The sequence below is a fragment of the Myodes glareolus genome, chromosome 25 (genome assembly GCF_982192425.1).
Source record: "Myodes glareolus chromosome 25, mMyoGla1.1, whole genome shotgun sequence".
Classification (NCBI taxonomy): Eukaryota; Metazoa; Chordata; class Mammalia; order Rodentia; family Cricetidae; genus Myodes; species Myodes glareolus.
The window spans coordinates 38,273,574-38,294,532 of NC_142050.1; the positions used below are offsets into that span (position 1 = coordinate 38,273,574).

A 20,959-nucleotide genomic window follows, 5' to 3' on the forward strand; every position below is an offset into this window, starting at 1 on the left:
AGTGGAGGGGGATGATGAAGCTGTTGAGAAGGGACATCTCTGTTTCCTAAAGTTTATATAAAGTCCTCTGTGACCCCTGACACTGCTGGAGCTTCAGTTTTTAAGATACTGACTTGGTCCACAGCTCCAGCCCAGAACTCTCTGTTCTGGTCTGTATCCATGATTCCCAATGTCCAAGACAACTCAAAGGTAGGTCAGATTTGAACTTACCCCACTGTTAGATGATACTGATGATACCGGTGATATTCTGCAAGCACAAGCATGGAGAGAGAGAGAAGGAGAGAGAGAGAGAGAGAGAGAGAGAGAGAGAGAGAGAGAGAGAGAACTAGGAATGTCACATGGCTTTTAAACTTTAAAAGCCATCCCCAGTGATATATTTCCTTCAGCAAGATCACATCTCCTAAACCTACCCAAACAGTGCCACCAACTGACCAAGCATACAAGCAACTGAGCTTATGGGGGCCATTCTGATTCAAAACATGTCTTAAGTCTAGATGTTAGAAAATTCTACAAATTGCACCCTGTCAGGGCTTCTGGATCAACAACTGGAAGACTTCCAAGCAGGCAGTTTTGATTTGTTAGAATTTAGAGTCAAGACACAGCTCTCTTTCCTCTAAGGGCCATCAGAGAGTCTCCTCTGAGCCCCAGGACACAGGACCAGGGAGCCAAGGTTCTTCCTGACCCCTGTCAGTCAGGGGCTGCTCTTCCCATGAGCGAATGTACTGTTGCTGTTGCCATGGACATGAATGTGTGAACTGAGAGCCTGGCATACATATAGACATGCAAACTGCGAACACATGCATACACATGTGTAACATGAGCGGGCCTGCTTGTTTGTGTTTTCTGTCCTGCCCGACCCCCCAGCTGTTTACTCCCAGAGAAAAATCACACACGAGATCTCTATAAGTTATAATGCTGATTGGCCCGTTAGGTCAGGCTTCTTACTGGCTAACTCTCACATCTTGATTAACCCATTTTTCTGATCTATGTTAGCCATGTGGCTCAGTACCTTTTTCAGTGGGGCAGCTCACATCCTGCTGCTTGGGTGATCTGGGCAGGAGTGGGAGGAGTCAGCGTCCTCCTTCCCAGAATTCTCCTGCTCTCCTTGCATCATTTCCACTTCCTGTCTGGTTTTCCCGCCTATACCTCCTGCCTGGCCAATCAGTGTTTATTTAAAACATGATTGACAGAATACAGATAATTCTCCCGCACACATGTGCACTCAAGTGTTGATGTGAGCATTCATAAGCTCATAAATACGCTTGTACATGTGTTCACAGTGTGGCACACACTCGTGCATTTTAGTCTTATAGCGTTTGTGCTCAAGTCGTCCCAATGCCTTACTTTTCATTGTCTCTACACACAATCATTTCTTCTCTTTTATTGAAGAAAATCTTTTCATACAATATGTTCTGGTCACAGTTTCCCCCTAAATCCTCCAAGATTCCCCCCACCTGCCCAGCCACCCAACTCCACACCCTTTCTTTCTCTTTAGAAAACAAACAGAATTTTTAAAAAAGATCATAAGAAGTACACAAACTCATAAAAGAAGACCCATAAAAGCAGAAGATCAGATTGTTTGTGAAGCAATCATTAACTTATCTCTTCATTGGGTTTCTTGGCTCTGATCCCACCTCCCCAGACTGCCTCATACCTTCTGTGATGATCATGGCTTTGTCTTAGCTGCCTTCTTGTACTTGATAGTCCTCTGTTCTTCTCAGGGTCTTCGGAAACACAGGTGTCAGTCAATTGGGTGCCTCTAAGAAAGGTCAAACTTCTCCACTCGGAGGCTGCACTCACAGAGTATTTGAGCGCATGTGGGTCCCTCTTCCCCAGCCACTCCTTGCCACATAACAACTTCAAACCTAGGTCTTCATTCCCAGGTGAGAAACCACTGTATCAAAAGGATGACTGTCTTAACAATCATTCTCTATATAGCAACAGCAGCCTACATTTCCCACAGAGCTATTGGATCATCTGTTTTCCAGTGCCTTTGCTAGTTTTGGAGAGGATAAAAAAACAACCAACAAAACCAAAACAAAGCAAACAAAACACCAAAACCACATAGCTTGGTCAGTAAAATGCTTACTACATAAGCACAAGGACATGCGTTCCACCCCAGAACCCAGGTGAAAAAGCCAGGCATGGTGCCATGGTGCTCATGTGTAATGTCAGCACTTGGAAGGTGGACACAAGCAGACACCTGTGTGTGTGTGTGTGTGTGTGTGTGTGAGAGAGAGAGAGAGAGAGAGAGAGAGAGAGAGAACCTTCCATACATAGCGAACACCAGGCCATTGAAAGATCCCATGTGAAAGACAAACAAATGAGACCTAAGGACTGACATTTAAGGTTGACCTCTGGCCTCCACATGCACATACACATATATGTGCAAACACATGTTCACAGACACACATACACATACACATGGAATGGGAGAGACAGACAGACAGGTAGAGAGACAGACACACAAACAAACAGACACACACACAGGATGGGAGAGAGACAGAGATAGAAACACACACATGTACACACATGCACAAGATGAGAGAGAGAGAGAAAAACCAAAAATGCAAAATAAAACTTAACTAATTTGATAATGTTCTATCACTGTACTTTGAGCTTTCTTTTTTCTTTAATTTTTTAAAAGATTGGCATTTATTTTTATTATTTATTTGCATGTGGGGTCCTAGCTCTCTGCTCTCCAGACTTCTCGGATACAGCACTCATGTGCTAGGACCCCTGAAACTGGAATTAGTTGTGGGTTGATATATGGGTGCTGGGAATCAAACTTGGATCCTCTGGAAGAGCAGCAAGTGCTCTTAATTGCTGAGCCATCTCTCTAACCCCTATGCTTTGAATGTTTAACTCTTGCATTATGAATAACATTGAAGACATTTTCTCTTCGCTGCCCATTCGTTTTTGGTCTTCTGTGATCTGGACTTTGCCTGGCTACACTTGCTCCCCCTTCCATGCTAATCCTTTCTCCTGACCATCATGAACAGACCATCTGTTCTGTCAGTCTCGTGCAACCACATGGTAGAACACGGAATGCAGCTGAACGCAGGTGGACAATTGGTGATGGATAGGAAGGAGTCAGCTGCCTGGTTCCAGTCTTCAATAGCACAGTAGAACTGAATACAGTGCCATACACATGTCATCCTAGCTACTTGGCTGAGGCAGGAAGATCCCAGAATTGAGACCTGACTGAGCCTCAGAATGAATTCAGATCCAGCCTGGGAAGCTTAGCAAAGACTAATAAATAAATAAATAAATAAATAAATAAATAAATAGGTGGATAGATGGATGATGGATGGATGGATGGAAGATAGATAGATGATAGATAGATAGATGGATGGATAGGTAGATGAGCTTGGATATAACTTAATGTAGAATACTTTCATATGCATAAAGTCCTAAGTTAATATTCAGTCACTACCCCCTCCCAAAATAGGAAGTAAAGGAGCAATGGATAGGACTATAAGCTGAAACCTAGCTGCCTGAGATGGCACTGGCTTCCCGTCTACCTGCTGTGTGACGTTCGGCACAAGACTTAACCTCTTGGAGCCTTGGTTCCCTTGTCAGTTAGATAAAGATGCAATCTATAGAATAGCGCCGTGTTCAGAATTCAAGGCCAAGCTCGTGATTTAACTTCCGGCACACGGCACTTTTAAAAACACAACACTTTTAGTAATCCTCTGACAATTTCATACAGTGTGCTTTGATTATACGCACTCCCCAGAACCACCCCCTCACCTCCTCACCCGCTCACAAGTCTATCCATGTTTGCTTGAGCTCTCTCTCTTCTCTCTCACTCTCTCGCTCACTCAAAAAGTCCCGTTTGCACGGCCACGTACTCATGGATGCAAGCTATTGGCTGGAGCTTGCTTGACCTACTGGAGGCAGGCCCTGAAAGAAAACAGACTCTCTCTCCTCCCCAGAAGCTGGCAGCTGTCAATAGCTTCTCATGTGGGGGAGGGGGGCTGTGAGCCTTTCCCTCTCTTACTGGAATGTTGCTTGGCTTGGTCTTGCCTAGATGGACCCCAGCTGCTGTAAGCTCCTGAGTCCTGGAATGTCCAGAAAACACTGTTTCACTCCACCGTCCCTGAATTCTGGCTCTAAGAATCTTTCCACCCGTCTTCCGCCATGCCGTGATATTAATGTCGCGGTTGTGACGGAGCACTCCACTGACGCGCACTCTGTTCTTTGATTAGTCACACAACACTTAACTGTTAAGTATGTCTGCAGCTACTGTGACCATATAAATGGTCACAAACTTAGGAACTTCATTGCCCTACCCTGCATTTCTTCCCTTGTTCTTCAGGAACCTTCTGGAAGATATAGGATGCGATTGTAAAACAAAAACAAAAACAAAAACAAAAAAACCAAAACAAACAAAACAGAACAAAACAAAACAAAAAAACCCAGCAGTTAGCAAGGAAATTTCTCATAATGGATAGAAAACATAGCATACTGCCTCTCCTTTCCCTCCCTATGAGACAGTTTACCTCACCTGCTTCTTCTCATTGACCCAGAGACACCTGCTTCTTTGAGTCACATAAGGCATGTGTGAACGCAAATACTGAATTCACTTTAGCTATACCAAATATTGGTATTGGTTAATAGAGTGTATGATTATGAAACATTTTATCCCATTTCACCTCTTCTAACGATCTTCGAGTTGGAGGGTGATTTGATTTGAGGAATATGTATGACATGTTGAATGTGTGTTTACATGTATACGGTGAGGAATATATTTCAGAGAGAACCCTAATATCAAATAGGATTAGTAAATTTCTCATTGAAGCATGTTGGATAAGATAAGCGATGCCCGTGTGGGTATGGCGACTGAAAAGGCATGTGTGTGAGTTCCCGTCTTTTTTGACTTCACCACCACCCATAATAGGGAGGAAGATCTTAGAGGGCTCGCTTTCCATGGAGCATTTCCCAGAAACATTGCCTTAGAAAGTGGAAAAGATTTTTCAAGTGTCAGACACCTGAGAAGGCTTTTTTTCTTCTGGATGGTCAGAGTTTTTTGGTGACTGGATTAAAGAAAGAGTATTGAAATTTGTATAAGATGCTATGTGTATATGAAAGAAAATAGATGTTTTTATTGCTACACCAAATGGGATGATTTGTGCTTTCAATGAAAGAAGCATATCTTAAATACTTTATTAAAAAAAAGAAGTAAATATTCTGCAGTCATTCACCCTATATAAATCTCTAATGAGATACTCATTTGGGGCATTTTAATCAAAGCAGCGACTTCCTGACTTTGTCCAAGATAGGTAATGATTGGAGGGTATAAAAGCGGTAGTGCCTCCTCCCGTGAACCTCTCTCGATGGTGACCTTGGTGGCAGAGCCCACTCTTCCCTGAATCTTCTCATCTCTCCGAGCACTTAAAAAAGTGTCAATGTAACAATCCTAACTTCTCTTCTCTCTTTCTCCCTTCTTCCTTGTCCTTCTCCGTTTCCCTGCCCCGTGTGTCCTCCCTTTTTCTCCAGGAACCTTCTGCATCATTTCACTGTGCACCTGTGTGGCTGGGATCAACTTTGAGCTGTCACGTTACCCACGCTACCTATATGGACTCCCGGATGACATCAGCCACGGCTATGGATGGTCCATGTTCTGTGCGTGGGGGGGCCTGGGCCTCACACTAATCTCGGGATTCTTCTGTACCTTGGCCCCCTCTGTCCAACCTGTCCCGAGGACCAACTGCCCTAAATCCAGACCAGAGAATGGGACAGTGTGCTAAAAAAAAAACAAACCCATACATATATATATATATATATAAATATATATATAATATACATATATAAAATGAAACTCAATCAAGATGATGCCAGTGCCAAGGTAGAGTTGAGTTGGCTCAGGCACCTGCATCTCATCAGACTTTGTGTTGCCTCATCTCCAAGATGGGAAAAAAGTGTTCCCATCCCGTGGCTCTCTCATCAGTTCTTGACTTTGGCTTCATGTTTTCTTCAAGACAGTGAAAGCCACCACCTGCGCTAGCATCTTGATCCCTGTCACTCATAAGGATGTGGCGGTGAACTGGAAGGGACAGAGGCAGTGGTCTGAAGCAACACAGATACAGAGAAGAAAGTGCTACTCTTTGGGCCAACAGGAAAGGCCACCACCCCCCCAGCCATCACGTCATGGGGGAAGCTCAGTCCCTTGAGTTCATAGAATGTAACCACATCTTTGAGGCCATTTTCAGAACCACTTCTCTGCTCTTCCTGTTCTGAGCTCCTTCCCAGCCCACCAGCGACACACCAAGAGTGGAAGAGAAAACAGACTGAGAAGGAAGTTTTCTCTTTGTGGCCAAACCTTTGGACAATGTCTTAGAGGTGGGAAGGGGAGAGAACATGCTGAGAGGCAAGATCAGCATCAACAAAAGGACATTCCAGTGGATGCTCAGAAAACCCAGTCTTACCTTCCAGCTGCCTTACACCCAGTTAAACAAGAGGCCACCCTGTCCTCCCCTGCCTGCGTTCTCTGGGCAGATCGAGCCTTTGAGCAATGCTGTGATGTGTGTGTATGTGTGCGTGTGTGTGTGCACGTGTGCATAGGTGTTGGGTGGTTACCTTTTTCTTTTCCACTCCTTGAATGGAAATATCATCTTATTCTGTTGTCTCTCTTTCTCTCGCTATTATTGTTTTTGACCCCTTATGGAGGCCCCAAGATCTGGGAATTATCTTGAAGGGCAGGCATTCATGGGTGCCAATGTAGCAGCTGCAGATCCCTGGAGAGAGACAAAAGTGTGTGTGTGTGTGTGCGTGTGTGTGCGTGTGTGCCCATGCACATGTGTATGTGCATACACGTGTGCTGGATATTTCCTGAGTGTGGGGGTTTTATTGTTTGTGTTGCACTTTTTCTATTATTTCTGGTACAGCTGAAATTCCCAGAGGGCAAAACCAAGAACAAAACCACTGGGCCAGAGAACCCTGTGGCACCTCACAGTACGGTTCTGGAACTCTGCAAGATTTAGTCCACTAATTTCGGAAGCTCAAGACACAGCTGGGCACAAAATTCCTAAGAGAAGAGGGGGAACATACAGATCAGGAAAGAGAAGGAATATTGCCTCTGGTTGCTGATATACAAGTAAATATACCAAACAAGACCTTCGGTCCCCGCTGTGGGGGCTGCCTTTGTCCCTGGACATCCGCTCCTTTTCTAGGGGTGAGCCCTGTACAGATGAAAGGAAATGGGCCACATGCAGAGAGAGCACCTCCATGTCCCATGGGCTCAAGTTTGTATGATATTATGTAAATTAATGGAGAATTCTCGACTCTTTCCATCCCTGTCCCTTTCCTCTTGATCTTCAAGGCCACGAATCCCCAAATCGCGATCTATTTTAGGGGCTAGCACCAGAACTGAGGTGGAGCCAGACCATGCAGCTCACTTGAGCAAACTGGCTCTGAGTGCTGGCGAGTGAAGAAGTTAGCCAGAGCTGTGAATGCCACATGGCAGGAGTAACTCATGGTTACCTTGGGGACCCTGCTGGTGCCAAGTGTCCCTAGGGAGGCAAGGAGAGAATCCTGAGCTGGTGCAGCCGTGGTCAGCCATACACATGGGGAGCTCAGCTGCTACAGAACGGGTCTGCTTTGGGAACTTTGCCAACCACTCAGCAGCCTTCCTCCTTCAAGTGCTCCACTGCAGCTCCCTGTTCCTGACCTCTTTTCCTACCAGACACCTCACCTCTCACCTGCCAACAATTTCCCTCCCCTTCCCCCCTCTCATCTGCCCTTTCTCTTTCCCTCCTTCTCTCCCTCCCTCCCTCCCTCTCTCCCATCCTTCCTCCCTCCTTCCCTCCCTCCCTCCCTCCGTGTGTGTGTGTGTGTGTGTGTGTGTGTGTGTGTGTGTGTGTGTGTGTAATCCTATCAGGGTATGATGTGAGTAACTTTTTGTGCATGTCTCTATGATGCAGTGTGTGTGTGTGTGTGTGTGTGTGTGTGTGTGTGTGTGTGTGTGTACCTATATAGAGGTATGGATGCATTTCTCAAGACTCCCTCATCAGGGCCCCGGTCAGATCCTACAGAAAGTCTTACATGTGAGTAACCCGAGAGTAGGAGTGCTGGGAGAGCAGGGGCAAGCTGGGTGTTAGGGAATGCTGCTGGCTTCCAACTGAGATTCTAAGAGTTGTTCTTATGATAAACAGTGTATTCCATGATAGGGGAAATAATCTTCAGGAAAAAAAAAAAACCTTAGTTGTTTTTTTTTAATTGAGAATTTTGTTTTTTCTTTTCCGTTGAAAAGATAAATTTTTCTCTTAAGGTAAAGGACATACTTGGGGCTGGAAAATAGAAGTATCTCAGATTGAGAGGACTTTTGTCTTCCTCCAGAGTATCTTGACCTGGGCAGGGACAGGCAGTCGTGCTTGAGCATCCACTTGAGGCACAGAACTTGTCTGTGATGGAATATTAATTCCAGCTCTTTTGCAGTTGCAAAAAGACGGAGGAAGCTAAGCCAAATGGGGCAATTTGCTGTTGACTATTTAAACTTCTCTTAAGTAAACTTGTTTGAACAAACAAGTTCACAGACCTCTCATTTATACCTTTATGCCTTGGTTTTCTTTAAAAAAAAATCATACTCATCATAAACAGATCATCTGCTCTACCCAATTGCCCAACTCTGTGGCAAACTTAATAAAGCTTACCAGCTTCCTTGAAGCATGCACATTCTTGGAATAGTAGACAGAATCCCAGCGAGGAGATAGTGTCTCTGGCTCAATTCATTCCACTCATGATCGGCAGAACAGGACCTACCAGACAGGCACAGATACACTCGTGCTGGGGTCTGTACTACTTAGCAACAAAGACAAGCCATGGCACCCGATCAGGACAGAAGTCCCACAATGATGGAAGATAACAATCTCTGTCTAGGTAGCCTGAGCCTTCCATCACAGGGGATTGACTGCTTAGAATAAGTCACTCTGAGGCAGTTTCTGGAACTTTCTGACTGTGAGGTGGCTAGGGAGTGAGTAGAAGAAAAATCAGAGAAGTCTTGGTGTGGGGCACACTCTAGTTCGGATTCCATTAACTCTAAGTCATAGAGCCCAGCCTTCTGAGGGGTCTGAGAGCCAGTGGCCTCTGCAAGACCCGCAGTTCCTACCCAGGTCAAGTTCAAATTATTTCTGCCGTGTCTGTACAAGGACCATGATTGCACGTGCTGTGGGCCCTGTGCTAACCAACAGCCTGAGCGCAATTTCCATGTTCATTTCCTCACTCTCTCCTAGATTGGGGATTTAGGAAAGTTGGGGGCCTAGCTGGGAGAAAGTGTAATTCCTCACTGAGGAGTTATGGCTCATTTTCTATTTTTTTCTCCCTATGGCTTTCCTTATGATCAGTTTGGGACAGTTGCCTTCTTAGGGAGGAGAGAGACTTCAAGCCCCCTCTCCTTGTTTGTCATGGCCTGAGGTCTCACAAGGATGTGTGTGGATCACTGACATCAAAATATAAGAAAGAAAATGTCTGTTTCAGCTTCAGTCTCTGCCTGAAGTCCCCCTTTCTTACTTCTAGGGATCACGAAAGCATAATAAGACAGCTCTACCAGATCAAGATCGGCCCTCTTTAGCCTCAGGTCCCTAAGTGATTCCCTGGGCCCTGACACCATCTTGGTGTATTGTCCCTCAGGTGAGGGTTCTATCCAAGTGTGTCACTTTTCCTCCTTTAAGAGAGGGTGCCCTGAGACTTTGCATTTCCTTGGTCATACATATATATGCACAGCAAGAGACCGAATAAGAAAACGTCGCATGTGTTTTCCTGACTTCAGGAAGATGTGCCATTCAGGTCTCCAAAGCTGCCTGCCTAGTATAATTTGGAATAATGAAGTCAAATTCATTGCGCAGAACATTCGGCTTCAACTGTCTTAGGCTGGGAACATCCATTCACTGATTTCAGTCGTGTAGAGGAAGAAGTGGGGATAGACCCAGACACCCTCTGTCTTTGTGTGGACTATCGGTTGCTTCTCCTAGTTATTCTTTTCTGAAAATGTGTCTGCTGCTCCTGGGCTGATTTACCCCAGTGAGCACATCCATCCCTCTCCAGGGAAGCGTGATGAGTCAGAAGAACCGATCACACAGACAGTAACGGTGAAGCAGAGCTCAGCTGGACAGCCTTGGTGCTGTCTTCCAGCTCACATAGACAGAGGAAAGGGACAGATTTTTTAAAGCAAGTCCAGCAGAGCAGGTGTATATAAATGATCCTGATGTCTCTCAGACTGTTGACTTCCGGGGTTATGTTTACCATTTTTTCATTGATGTCTCTATGCCCCAAAACATTTCTTTGACATTATTCCTAGTCTTTAGACCGGATTATTACAAGTTATTGAATTTTCCCCCGAAGAATACATGCTCATTGTAGAAAGCTAGAAAAAATAATAGCATACAGAAGACTGTGAAACCAATCATAAGCCACCCATCACCCTGAGGCCTCTATGGTGGGCCCAGCCGTAATGGCCAGAATCTCAGAGCCTCTTCAGTGAGTGGTTGTCACTGAGGGAATAAATGGGGCCGAGAGGACATGGCCACAGACTGTGATTGGCATCAGTGATTCTGTGTTCTTGGCAGCAACAACACAAGTCCCAAGGACAGCAAGGAGGCCTTTGAAAGCTCAGGCCAGAGCGAAAGATTACTATTTAGGACTATCTATCTATCTATCTATCTATCTATCTATCTATCTATCTATCTATCTATCTATCTATCATCTATCTACCTATCTATCTATCTACCTATCTATCTATCTATCTATCATCTATCTCTATCTCTCTATCACCTACTTACCCTTTTGTTTCAGGTGCCATCTCAATCTGATCATGAGTATACACTCACTGATTAAGCTACACTTGTATACTGCAGCGGTGGCTGTACCTTTCATTCTGCTCTGTCCTAAAATGATTTGTGACTCTGGGCACTGTGTCTTCTCTATACTTGAACTTCCTCATCTACAAAATGAGGATGGTGATAACGTTTTACCTCATGGTACATTAAGGGTGACAAAGAAATGGCGGAGCGATTTGCAAACATGAAGTGTCTATGAATTACGCACTGTTCAAATTACCCGTTATCAGCAGTGCAGCCACTAAGGTGGAATGGATCCATCAAGGCGCTACCGAGAGGAATAATGGAGAGAGAGGGAGGCCATCTTGGTTGCTGAGCTAGCGCACAGCTACCCAGCTGAAGAACATGGGGTTCACGCCTTCCTGCAAGCCCTCCAGAGGAATCACCACCTTCATATTTGTTACCCATAGCCAGACTCACTCCCTTTTCTCCAAGGCCAGTTTTGCAAAGTGAGCTCTCATTCCTGTAGCTTATTCTTATTACCAGAAGGGATGGAGAACGAGGAGACCACGTGGAGGCTAAGAGTCCAGAGGGCTCTGACATTTCACCTTAAAGCAGGCCTGGAGTTCATGCTGTTGCTTGCTTTAACAGTTCTATGTTCACTCCTGGCTGTACATGCTCATGTGGGAGGGGGGAGGGGGAGTCAGATTCCTAAAGCTTTTAAAGTTCTCTCATGTTTAGAGCGAGGATAAGCGTGGCAGAGCGAGAGGCCACTTCCTCTTGTCAGGCTGCAGTGCTAGTGGCTTCGTCAATAGCCTCTGAGTGCTGGTCGGAGGGCCTCTGCGTGGGATATCCAGTTAGGACATTTCCCAGTATGGTCTCGCATGGATCCTAGATTCTAAAAGGGAAAAGGACAGATTCCCCCCCCCAAAGAATCTCCATGCTTTTCTTCTTCCCTGCCTGCCCTGAGACCTTCTAACAGAGAATAACAAGACCTTGCTCTCTCTATGACTAGAGCCCACCTAATCATAAGGGTACAACGAGGCTTGTTCAGGGCCAAGAAACAGAAAACTGGGCCCCAACCTAGGCGTTATCTAGCTCCAGCTCAGTCTGGCGTCTCCCTGACACAAGCCAGCCTACTACTCTTCACACCTAAGGCCTGTCGTGACTCCCTACGGGTGGTGGTGGGGGGATCCACATCCCAAATATTTCTCCCTTAGGCCCCAAGCTTTCCTTTCCTCTCGGGGTGGCCCCTAGACCCATTATCATATGTATGTGCCGGTGTGTCTGTGTCGTGAGTGTGATCATGCCTTCACGCCGAGATTTCAGAGACCCACTCTTGTGCTCCTCTCCTGCCCCACCCCACTGCCTACGGTGTGACTGTTTCGGTCTAAGACTATGTGTAAAAATGTACAAACAAAGGTGAAAGCCGAAAATAAAGGGGAGGGGGATTGCAACTACTCAAAGGCTGAAGCAGAGCCCTCGGTTTCCTGAGGACTTGTGAGGACTGCCCTAGGATCCTGGCCCTGGCGGCCCCTGAAGGGAGGGAGGCCTGTCACAAGAGAATTCCCTGGTTGTTCTGATAGTTGCTCCTGCTTGCTTAGCACTCTCTGTTCTGAAGGCATTTGCCTTTAACATTAAGTCGTTCTCTCCCAAAGTCAGAGCATATCCTCAAAGTAAGAAGAGAAAAAGTCGCGGCCAGTGTCAACCCAGACCTAACCTGAAGTGCGTGACGTTAAGAAGTTTGTTAATAGCTCACCTGGAGCCTCGGGTGAATCTTGTGGCTTCACCACGTACCCTTGTCCTCACAGCCTCATAGGGAGCAGGGTGACTTCGGAGACTCATGGGACACCAGGTCTCCCCTGTCCATTCTGCTGCTATCTGTGCCCCTGCTGGCTGTTGCATTGAGGCAAATCAGGAGATGCTTTCTCCCCGCTACTCTTGGCCCAAGCTGATAACCCTCAGAAAGTAACCGCAAGCCAGCAGCCCGTTTGTGTGCAGAGTCCAAAGCCTTTGATCCGCCTTTTAGGTCTCAGAGACCTTTTCCCGCCCACTCGGATGATCTTATCATGCCCTCTGTAGATAGAGCCTTGCCTCGTAGCGCTGTGGTAGGAGAAAGACCATGAAAGGAGATGAGGCGCGCGAGTTGCTTTACCAACTGTGGCTTGCTCCACAAATGTGGTTTACTCTGTGAAGGAGCAGAGTCTGGTCAGGGGGCACTATGGAATGGGAAGAAAGGGGGAAAGGCGGTTCTGGCGCTGGGGTGGAGGCTATGGGTAGAACGTGTGGTTAGTTAAACGTAGAGCTTACTGAAAATTTTGGAATGGAGAAATTTCTGTGCTTCCAAAATCCCCTCAGCAGAATGGCAGAGAAATAGCCCTACGCGAGGAATTCTGTAGTAGGAGGGATTAGGACGCCACAGGGCACAAATAGTCAGTCCTGGAGTATAAGCGACTGCCAGAGACAAATAGTTTTCTCAGAGAGATACTCAAGTTTGGCTTGTGCCAACACCCCCTCCATTCATGGGTATAGGTACCTTCAGTCCACAACTTCCTCATCCCTAATGGACTTTGGTGACCCTCTTTGAGACTTGTACAAGGAAGGTGATTTAGAACTCTGCCGCCCCATAGAATTTGATACAAGATTGTATGCAATTTGAAATATCCCGCTAGCTGCATTTTAAAGCACCGACAGAACGGGTGAAACTAATTTCCGTACTATTAGCACTTGGACCTGGACCCGATATCAAAGTTACTAGCATGCCTTATGTTCTGGTTACTTCACATAAAATCTAAATCAAGGTAAAGCTTACCCCCGAGAAAACATATCCAACCATGTTGTTAGTGCTCAAAAGTCGCATCAGGCTTCTGGTACCCGGCTAGGAAAACACAGGCTAGGAGGACACAGGCTTGGAGAACACAGGCTTTTCAGAGACCGAGCAGGATGCCCTTGCCGGCAAGTCGCTCACTGGTGAGCATTTCTTTGTGGGGGACAAAGGCATAGGCTGGATTTGCGGAGTAGGAAGCCGAGCCATCGCCACGATGCTGTCTCACCTTTGGAAGTTCTACTTCACCTGCTTAGCCGCGGGAGAGAACTACTGTGAACCAACCACATGTTATATCTGCCTCCCGAGGCGTTAGTGCTATTCCTGGACATGGCCCTGATGACCTGTCAGAATTCTGGGGGACCGCAGGCCATGCCCTTCGGCTGTAGGGGCATCAGCCACCACCCACCCTATCTATACAGATGTCGTTTTATCTCGTGGTAAGGGATAGACAGGCCTCCCCATTGTTAAGAATACACATCTCTCCCACCTCGTAACATCTGGTGGAGTCTCCTGCTAAGAGTGACTCAATGAGGTTTGCAGCTCTTTGACCCATCCTCCAATTTCTTTTTAAATCTTGAATGCTGAAGAGGAGATATGGGAGAAGAGCAACAGGCAAACCGTATCTCCTAGGAGGTGGCAGCGACAAGTTCTGTCCTTACACTAGAACTCGGGCCACCGTTTCCTACCTCTCCTTTCTGCTTAGAGATCTTCCTTAGGTCTAAATAAGCCTCTTTCGTGTGGGGAAAAAGATGGGTAGTGAGATCTTAGGGCATAGAATAGAAGAAACATAAGCAAGCCCCTGGGCATTCTCCAATCATTTCAAAGAACCAGTATGATAAGGTTTGATTCATTTAAGATCTAACCTTCTTAGGCCTGTGCTGCCGAGCAGGAGGAAGGGAGCTGACTAGGTGAGTACATTTTAAATGTGGTCATTAGACAGGGCCTGTCGCCGGCAAAACTCTGAAACAGCTGGCGAGTTTATGGTCCGCCAGATTATTGCTCAGTCAATATAAATTTATTTACCTTCGCTCTAATTTGCATAGTGCTTTCTGATTGGTTAGACACAGTGTGGTGTATACTGCAGGATTCTAACAACGACTCTCCCCTTGGAGGTAGCAATTCCTGTGGTCATTGGTGCTAAAAATAAGATTAAATATTATGTTAATTTGTTCTGATATGATGTGAATAAATGTATTGTTTAATCTTAACAAGAATGCTACATCTTATCAGATCTATTGTACTGTCTGTTTCTTCTCATAATTAATTAATTACAGGAAAGGTGATCCAAACCAGATCTTGAAACTCTTGTGATATTCTAAGAGGAACTTCACAGGGAAGCGGGAGGGGGGAATGAAAAGGGAAATTGCCAGGTTCCCGTGACTTTGAAAGGACTGAGGAAGCAGAGAGCGTTTGGGAACTTCACTGAAACTGACTGCATCTTGCAATTTTCTTTTTCAAATTGGCAGAAATCTTGTTATTTCCATCGATTGAAGAAAAAAAAGTGTCTGGTAATTAATTAAATGACTTGTTCATGGAAAAAAATAAAAACAAATAATCTGTCAGTTGTGGAATGTAAACTGATTAAATAATTAAATAAAGAAGACCATGTTGTGTGTTTTAGAAGGCCGTGTCTGCTATCTGTTGGGGGGATGGTGGGAGTGGGGAAGGTACAGGCTGCAGTATTGCATGGAGAACGATCTTGTTCCCTGGGGGTGTGTAGAGAAATAAACCATACGATTCCTACACAGCCAGCTGAAAGCTCTAATCCAGAAGGAAACAGACATTTCAATAGTGTGCGGACCAACGACCTTTGCTTTGAGGGTTAAGGAAGTGACAAAACTGTGCAGCAGGATGGAAGGAGATAAAAAAGACAAAATTTATTCTTATCCTCCCATCAGAGACATTAAGAACAAGAAATTCAAAGGCTCCATGAGATATTGCCATTGCTTGTTAGGGTCCAGCCCCTTGACCAATTTCTTAGATACCAGGAAAAAGGGAACCTTCTTAGTCTTCCCTAGCTTGGTCCCTAACTTCTACTTCCATTTCCTCTCTGCCCACCCGCCCCTCAAAAGCTTCTGCACATGTCTGACAAGGAAAGCTGGGAGGAAGCAGAGGTAATTGGGGGTGAGTGCTTTGCAAGAGTCTCATTTCTCCATCAGTATCTCTGGGCTTAAAGGAAGGATACCAGCTTTGTGTGATATAAGTGGAAAATGGATTTCCTGAAAAGACATGGCCAGGTAGAAGCCTGGGTAGCCAGATTCTCATCCTGATATCATCTGGACCAGTGGGATGCAGTTGTTGGACTCTGGGCTTCACAGGTGGCTCTGATGTTCTTCCTGCTTCTTCTGCCCTGGAGATGCATGGCTCCCCCTGTCCCCACCTCCTCTAGAATGAGTCCCCGTGTCACTGCTTTGTGAAGACGGTAGCTTTTAATTTACAATGCCGGGTGTGTGCACCATGGAAGGAAGGTAGGGAAAGTGTATGTCCTTTTCAGCTTCTCTTTTAGGTGGTTAGCTCACACTGTCGCTCAAATCCTTGAAGCAGACTATTCCTGGGATATAGATGCTGAGTAGCCAGAAAGGGAAGGAAGTCCCTTAGAGTGGGACCCTGCAGGAAAGTGAAGGATTCCTAAGTGAGAGGAACCCCACTGCGTCTCTGTAGTAGTTCACACAGAGTGGCCAAGTGTCAGTGTGACAAATCACGACCTTTGTGAGAGCAGCCATAGCTAGAAGCTTCCGTGGGGAGATATGTTCAGTGCTGGACACTGTGAAAGACTCAGGGTTGCTCACCACATGGCTGTGTGCTTCTTGTCTGATAAAAATAAAGTTATGGGTTTTTTTTTAAAGACGGCATCTTGAGGGTAATGAAAATAAATGGAAAAAAATTTCAAAAATAAACGCTGGTCAGAGGAGGGTAACGTGTCATGGACGTGGGGGAGGTATCCTGAGTGCAGAAACACCTGAAGAAACCATAGTCCACATCCCCAAAGGTCATCCCCCTAACTCATCATAGATGAGATGTCTCTTAGAGGAGAGGCAAACTTGAAAAGATTACTGATCTTAAGTGAACATCTCTGAGAGAAGGCATGCAGGATTTAAGGGCCTCTTCCCCACTGAGCAGAGGTCATGAGGACAGGGAACCTGCTTTTCCCAGGTCACATGACTTCAGTGTGGCAGCATTCGGACCTGAGGGGTGGGCGGCAGTAGCAGCAGCTACGTGAGGCAGAATACCCCACACAGCGCTGAGTAGGCTGCCCGGGGAAGCCTCAAAGATCGTTCTCCTTCTTTCTTCAATAAAACACAACTTTGATTTCTGTGTCTGGGTTGAATTATGCAGCCCACTGGGTTCAGGAGAGAACTGGGTTTGTAGGAGAGACCCCCCCAGCCCCGCCCCCATCACCTCAGTCCTAGTGCCTCCAGGCATACACGTCCCTAGGGTGAGCATTGTTAAGTCATTGCAGAGGGGCAGCTAGCTCCAGTATCGATAACCAAATCACAGAATACTCAAGGTGGTCCCTGGAGTAACTTCCTTCTCCGAAGGTTCCTCACCAAGTCCCTCCCCCAGCCTCACACCGTGCTACCTCTGTGGTAATTAGTGTTGTTGGAGGTAAAGAGCAGGGATGTGGGCTTATCTTCATACTCTGGTGCGATAATACATGCTTTAAGTAATCGCTCAGTGAATACTTACCGACTAAAAACCGTGAGTCTTCCCTTACCCACCCACCAAAGCGTTAAACCTTTAAAGCATGTTGCGGGAATCTCCCCAACCACCCTCGGGTTCAGGGACTTGCTTGAAGGATACAGATTCGAATTAGCAAGGAACAAAGACACGCAGGACAAAGTTCAGGAGAGACCAGATGCGCTCCAGCTGCTTCCTCTGGTAGATTTGGACAAGCAGCATTTAATTCTCTCAGCAGTGCTTCATGACAGCATCCAGAGAGAGCTGGCAACCACTGAGGGTTCCCTAAGCTTCCAGCGCATTTCGAGTGTTCAATAGGGGAAACATGTACTGCCCATGAATCTCGCCCGACTTTACTATTATTTTTCTTACTGCTTTGACACTATCCCTGACAAAGGTAACTTAAGGAAGGAAGGAAGGAAGGAAGAAATAAAGGAGGAAGGAAGGAAGGAAGGAAGGAAGGAAGGAAGGAAGGAAGGAAGGAAGGAAGGAAGAGTGGGTTTATTTCGGCTCACAGTTTCAGGGCACAGCCAGTTAGCGAAGGGAAGATACAGAGGCGGGACTATGAGGGAGCTGATCCCACTTCCTCCACCATCGCCCAATAGAGAAAGAAACGATGGTGCTCAGCTCACTTTCTCTGTTTTATTTACCATGCTGTCCAGGACTCCAGCCCATTGCAGGGCACCTCCCACATTCAGAGTGGGTCTCCCCTGCTCTGCAGAGCATTTCTGGAAACACCTTCATAAACAAGCCCAGAGGTATGTTTCCATGGTGATTTTAAGAATGTTAACTATCAATGTGACTTCATCTCCAGCCCTGTGTATTAGTTACTTTTCTGTTACTATAATAAAATACCATGGCCAAAGTCAACTTACGAAAGAAAGGGATTATTTTGGATTTTGGTTCCAGAAGAATAGAGTCCATCATGGTGGGGAGGCACAGCAGCAAATACCAGGAATGGCAGCAGGGGCAGGAAGTTGAGAGATCATATCTTCAGTAGCAACCACAAAAGAGAGAGAGAGAGAGAGAGAGAGAGAGAACAGGGTGCGGGATGAGGCTATACATGCTCAAAGCCTGCCTCCAATGATGTACTTCAGGCAGCAAGACTGTAGCTTTCTAGAAAACTGGTTTCAGATACCTTAGCAAGGCCTGCTGAAAGCTCAGTAGTGTTACTAGATGCAACCACAGGCTGGAGGGGGAAGCTGGATTTGATCAACATATGCTGTATGGAGGCCAAATAGAGCCCCATCAACATGGATAATTAATGCATGTTAATCAAAAATAAAAAAGTAGAAAAGATACTTGGTTTATATGGTGACTTGAATGAGAATGGCCCCTATAGGTTCTTGTGTTTTTATGCTTGGTGAACTGTTTGGGAAGGATGAGGAGGTGTGGCCTTGTTGGATTAGGTGTGGCATGGTTGAAGTGTGAGTCTATGGGGAATATTCTCATTCAAACCATAGCCAGAGGTAAAACTAGCAACCCACAGTCAAGGTCTCTACCATCTACCACAATATTGCATAAATGATCTCCTATGATTCAAAATAAGTCAGGTAAAGGAAGGCATTGCTATCAGACAGGCCGTCCTAAGGGCTTAGAGGTTGTTTCCCAGGAGTCAGCCAAAGGCCAGATCTTTTATTGAAATGTGCAGTGTTTAGTCAACTCAAACCTGCCATTTCAGCAATTACTGCACACTAAGCTATAAGTTATAATGAAAAAAACATATTTTCTGTCCATGTTAAAACTCATTCTCAGGTATTCAAATTTCTTCTTCTTTGTCTTCTACAGAGCAACCTCACCTTGGCCTTCTTCATCTGCTGCAGACCAGCCTAGCCTTGACCTCCTTCATCTGCTACAGATCAGCCTAATCTTGGTCTTCTTCATCTGCTTTGAATCAACCTAGCCTTGGCCTGCTTCATCTGCTACAGACCAGCCTAGCCTTGGCCTCCTTCTTCTGCTACAGACCAGTCTAGCCTTGCCCTCCTTCATCTGCTGCAGACCAACCTAGCTTGGCCTTTTCACATGCCAGTAACTTGACGTGCTTTGTCTGAGTGTCTCCTTTCTATCTGCTTCTTCTCAGGTGGTCCCCTGGCTTTCACAGGATGCTGGAGTAGGAGAATGGATATGCAAAAGATGCGCAGATGCATGAGTCTTTAAGCAGATCTAAATCTGAATTATTCTCCATACAAGCTGGGTCGTGCAGCCTCCTTAAGCTGTGTCCTTATAAAATGGGTATAGCAACACCTACCTCTCAGAATACCTTTGAAAAGGGAAGAGTCAATAAACGCAAGAGAAATAAGAGAATAATTGCTTCTCGGAACCTTGCAGCCTTCCATTGCCTCCTCTGTGTTATGTGTCTTTTTTTCTTGGTTGACATACTAAAGAAGGCCTTCTGAACTGAAATTTTCTCACTGTTGAGCATCCCACAGGTACCACTTTCTCACATCAGAAGTTGATATACAGGGGCTGGAGAAGTGGCTCAGCAGTTAACAGTACTTACATTCTGGGTCTTGCAGAGAACTCAGGCTTAGTTTCCAGAACCCACACCAGGTATCTCATAATTACCTGCAACTCCAGTTCCAGAGTATGGAGTATGTGATGCCCTTTTCTGGCTTCTATGGGTACTTGCACACACATAGTGCAATAAACTCATGCAGACACACACACACACACACACATAATCTTTTTTAAAAATTGATATGCAGTTGATACATGGATAATTCAAATGTGCAGATTTACTATAATCAGTCATTGAAGTTTTTGCAACTATCCTATACAGGTACACAAAGACATGTAATACATTCTGAATTGTTTTTAATCCAGGAGAGGAAGAGGTTGACACTGAAAATTATCTTCCCTCTGTAGAGGTCTTCCTTTTCTTAGGGTAACAGAAATGGTCTAGGACCTTGGTCTTCTAAGAGTGGCTCCTGGTTAGCTCATTAGCACCACAAGGGAACTTGCTAGCAATGAGAATCTCAGGCCCAACATCACATCTCTAGAACCAGAACTTGCATTTTAGTATGGTACCGGGTGTTTGGTGGCTGGTATGCTTTGGTTTGGGACACTCATCTGCTCCACCCATGTAGGTTAAAAGTTTAAGGCTCTGTCCTCTCTATGGCATCAAGACCATAGTAGAATTTCAGAGAAAAATGAAAAAATAAAAATCCAGTCTGAGATTTCAGAGCCAGATCAGAATGTTTGCATCACTGGTCTCTTGCTGTGAAGAGACACCATGACCAAGGGAACTTTTATAAAAGAAAACATTTAATTGGGGACTTGCTTAGAGTTTGAGAGAGTCAGTGCATGGTCATCATGACTGCAGCAGGCAGACACGGTACTGGGCAGTAACTGTGAGCTTCACTTCCTTGTTCACAGGCAGCAGGCAGAGAGACAAACTCTGGGCAAGCCCACCCCGAGGGACACACATTCTTCAATAAGGCCACACCTCCTAACCCTTCCCAAACAGTTTGCCAACTGGGGACTAGGCCTGCAAATATATGAGCCTATGGGGGTCATTCTCATCCGAGCCGTCACCAAGTAACTTTTTTTACTTTTTGCTTTTGATTAGCATGCATCAATTATATATATTGCTGCAGTTTTATGTGTGCCTCCAAATAGCATGTGTTGATCAAATCCAGCTTCCCTTTACCCCGTCCGGTATCTAGTAAGACCATCGGAC

The 20,959-nt window shown here is 45.7% G+C and overlaps 1 protein-coding gene across 2 annotated transcripts in view; it reads left to right on the forward strand.

The window, feature by feature from the left end:
* The window catches only part of Tmem178b (transmembrane protein 178B), a 393,382-nt gene extending 373,814 nt beyond the window's left edge, over positions 1-19,568 (forward strand). Inside the window, exons 4-5 of one of the 2 annotated variants that reach the window (XM_085683877.2) lie at positions 17,943-18,038; positions 19,069-19,568. In XM_085683877.2, the coding sequence (XP_085540003.2) occupies positions 17,943-18,038; positions 19,069-19,148 (176 nt within the window). In that variant the 3' untranslated portion in view covers positions 19,149-19,568. Of the gene's footprint in view, positions 1-5,502; positions 15,226-17,942; positions 18,039-19,068 lie in introns of those variants that run through there. The other variant, XM_085683876.2, reaches the window with a different exon arrangement.
* Positions 19,569-20,959: the final 1,391 nt, after the last annotated feature.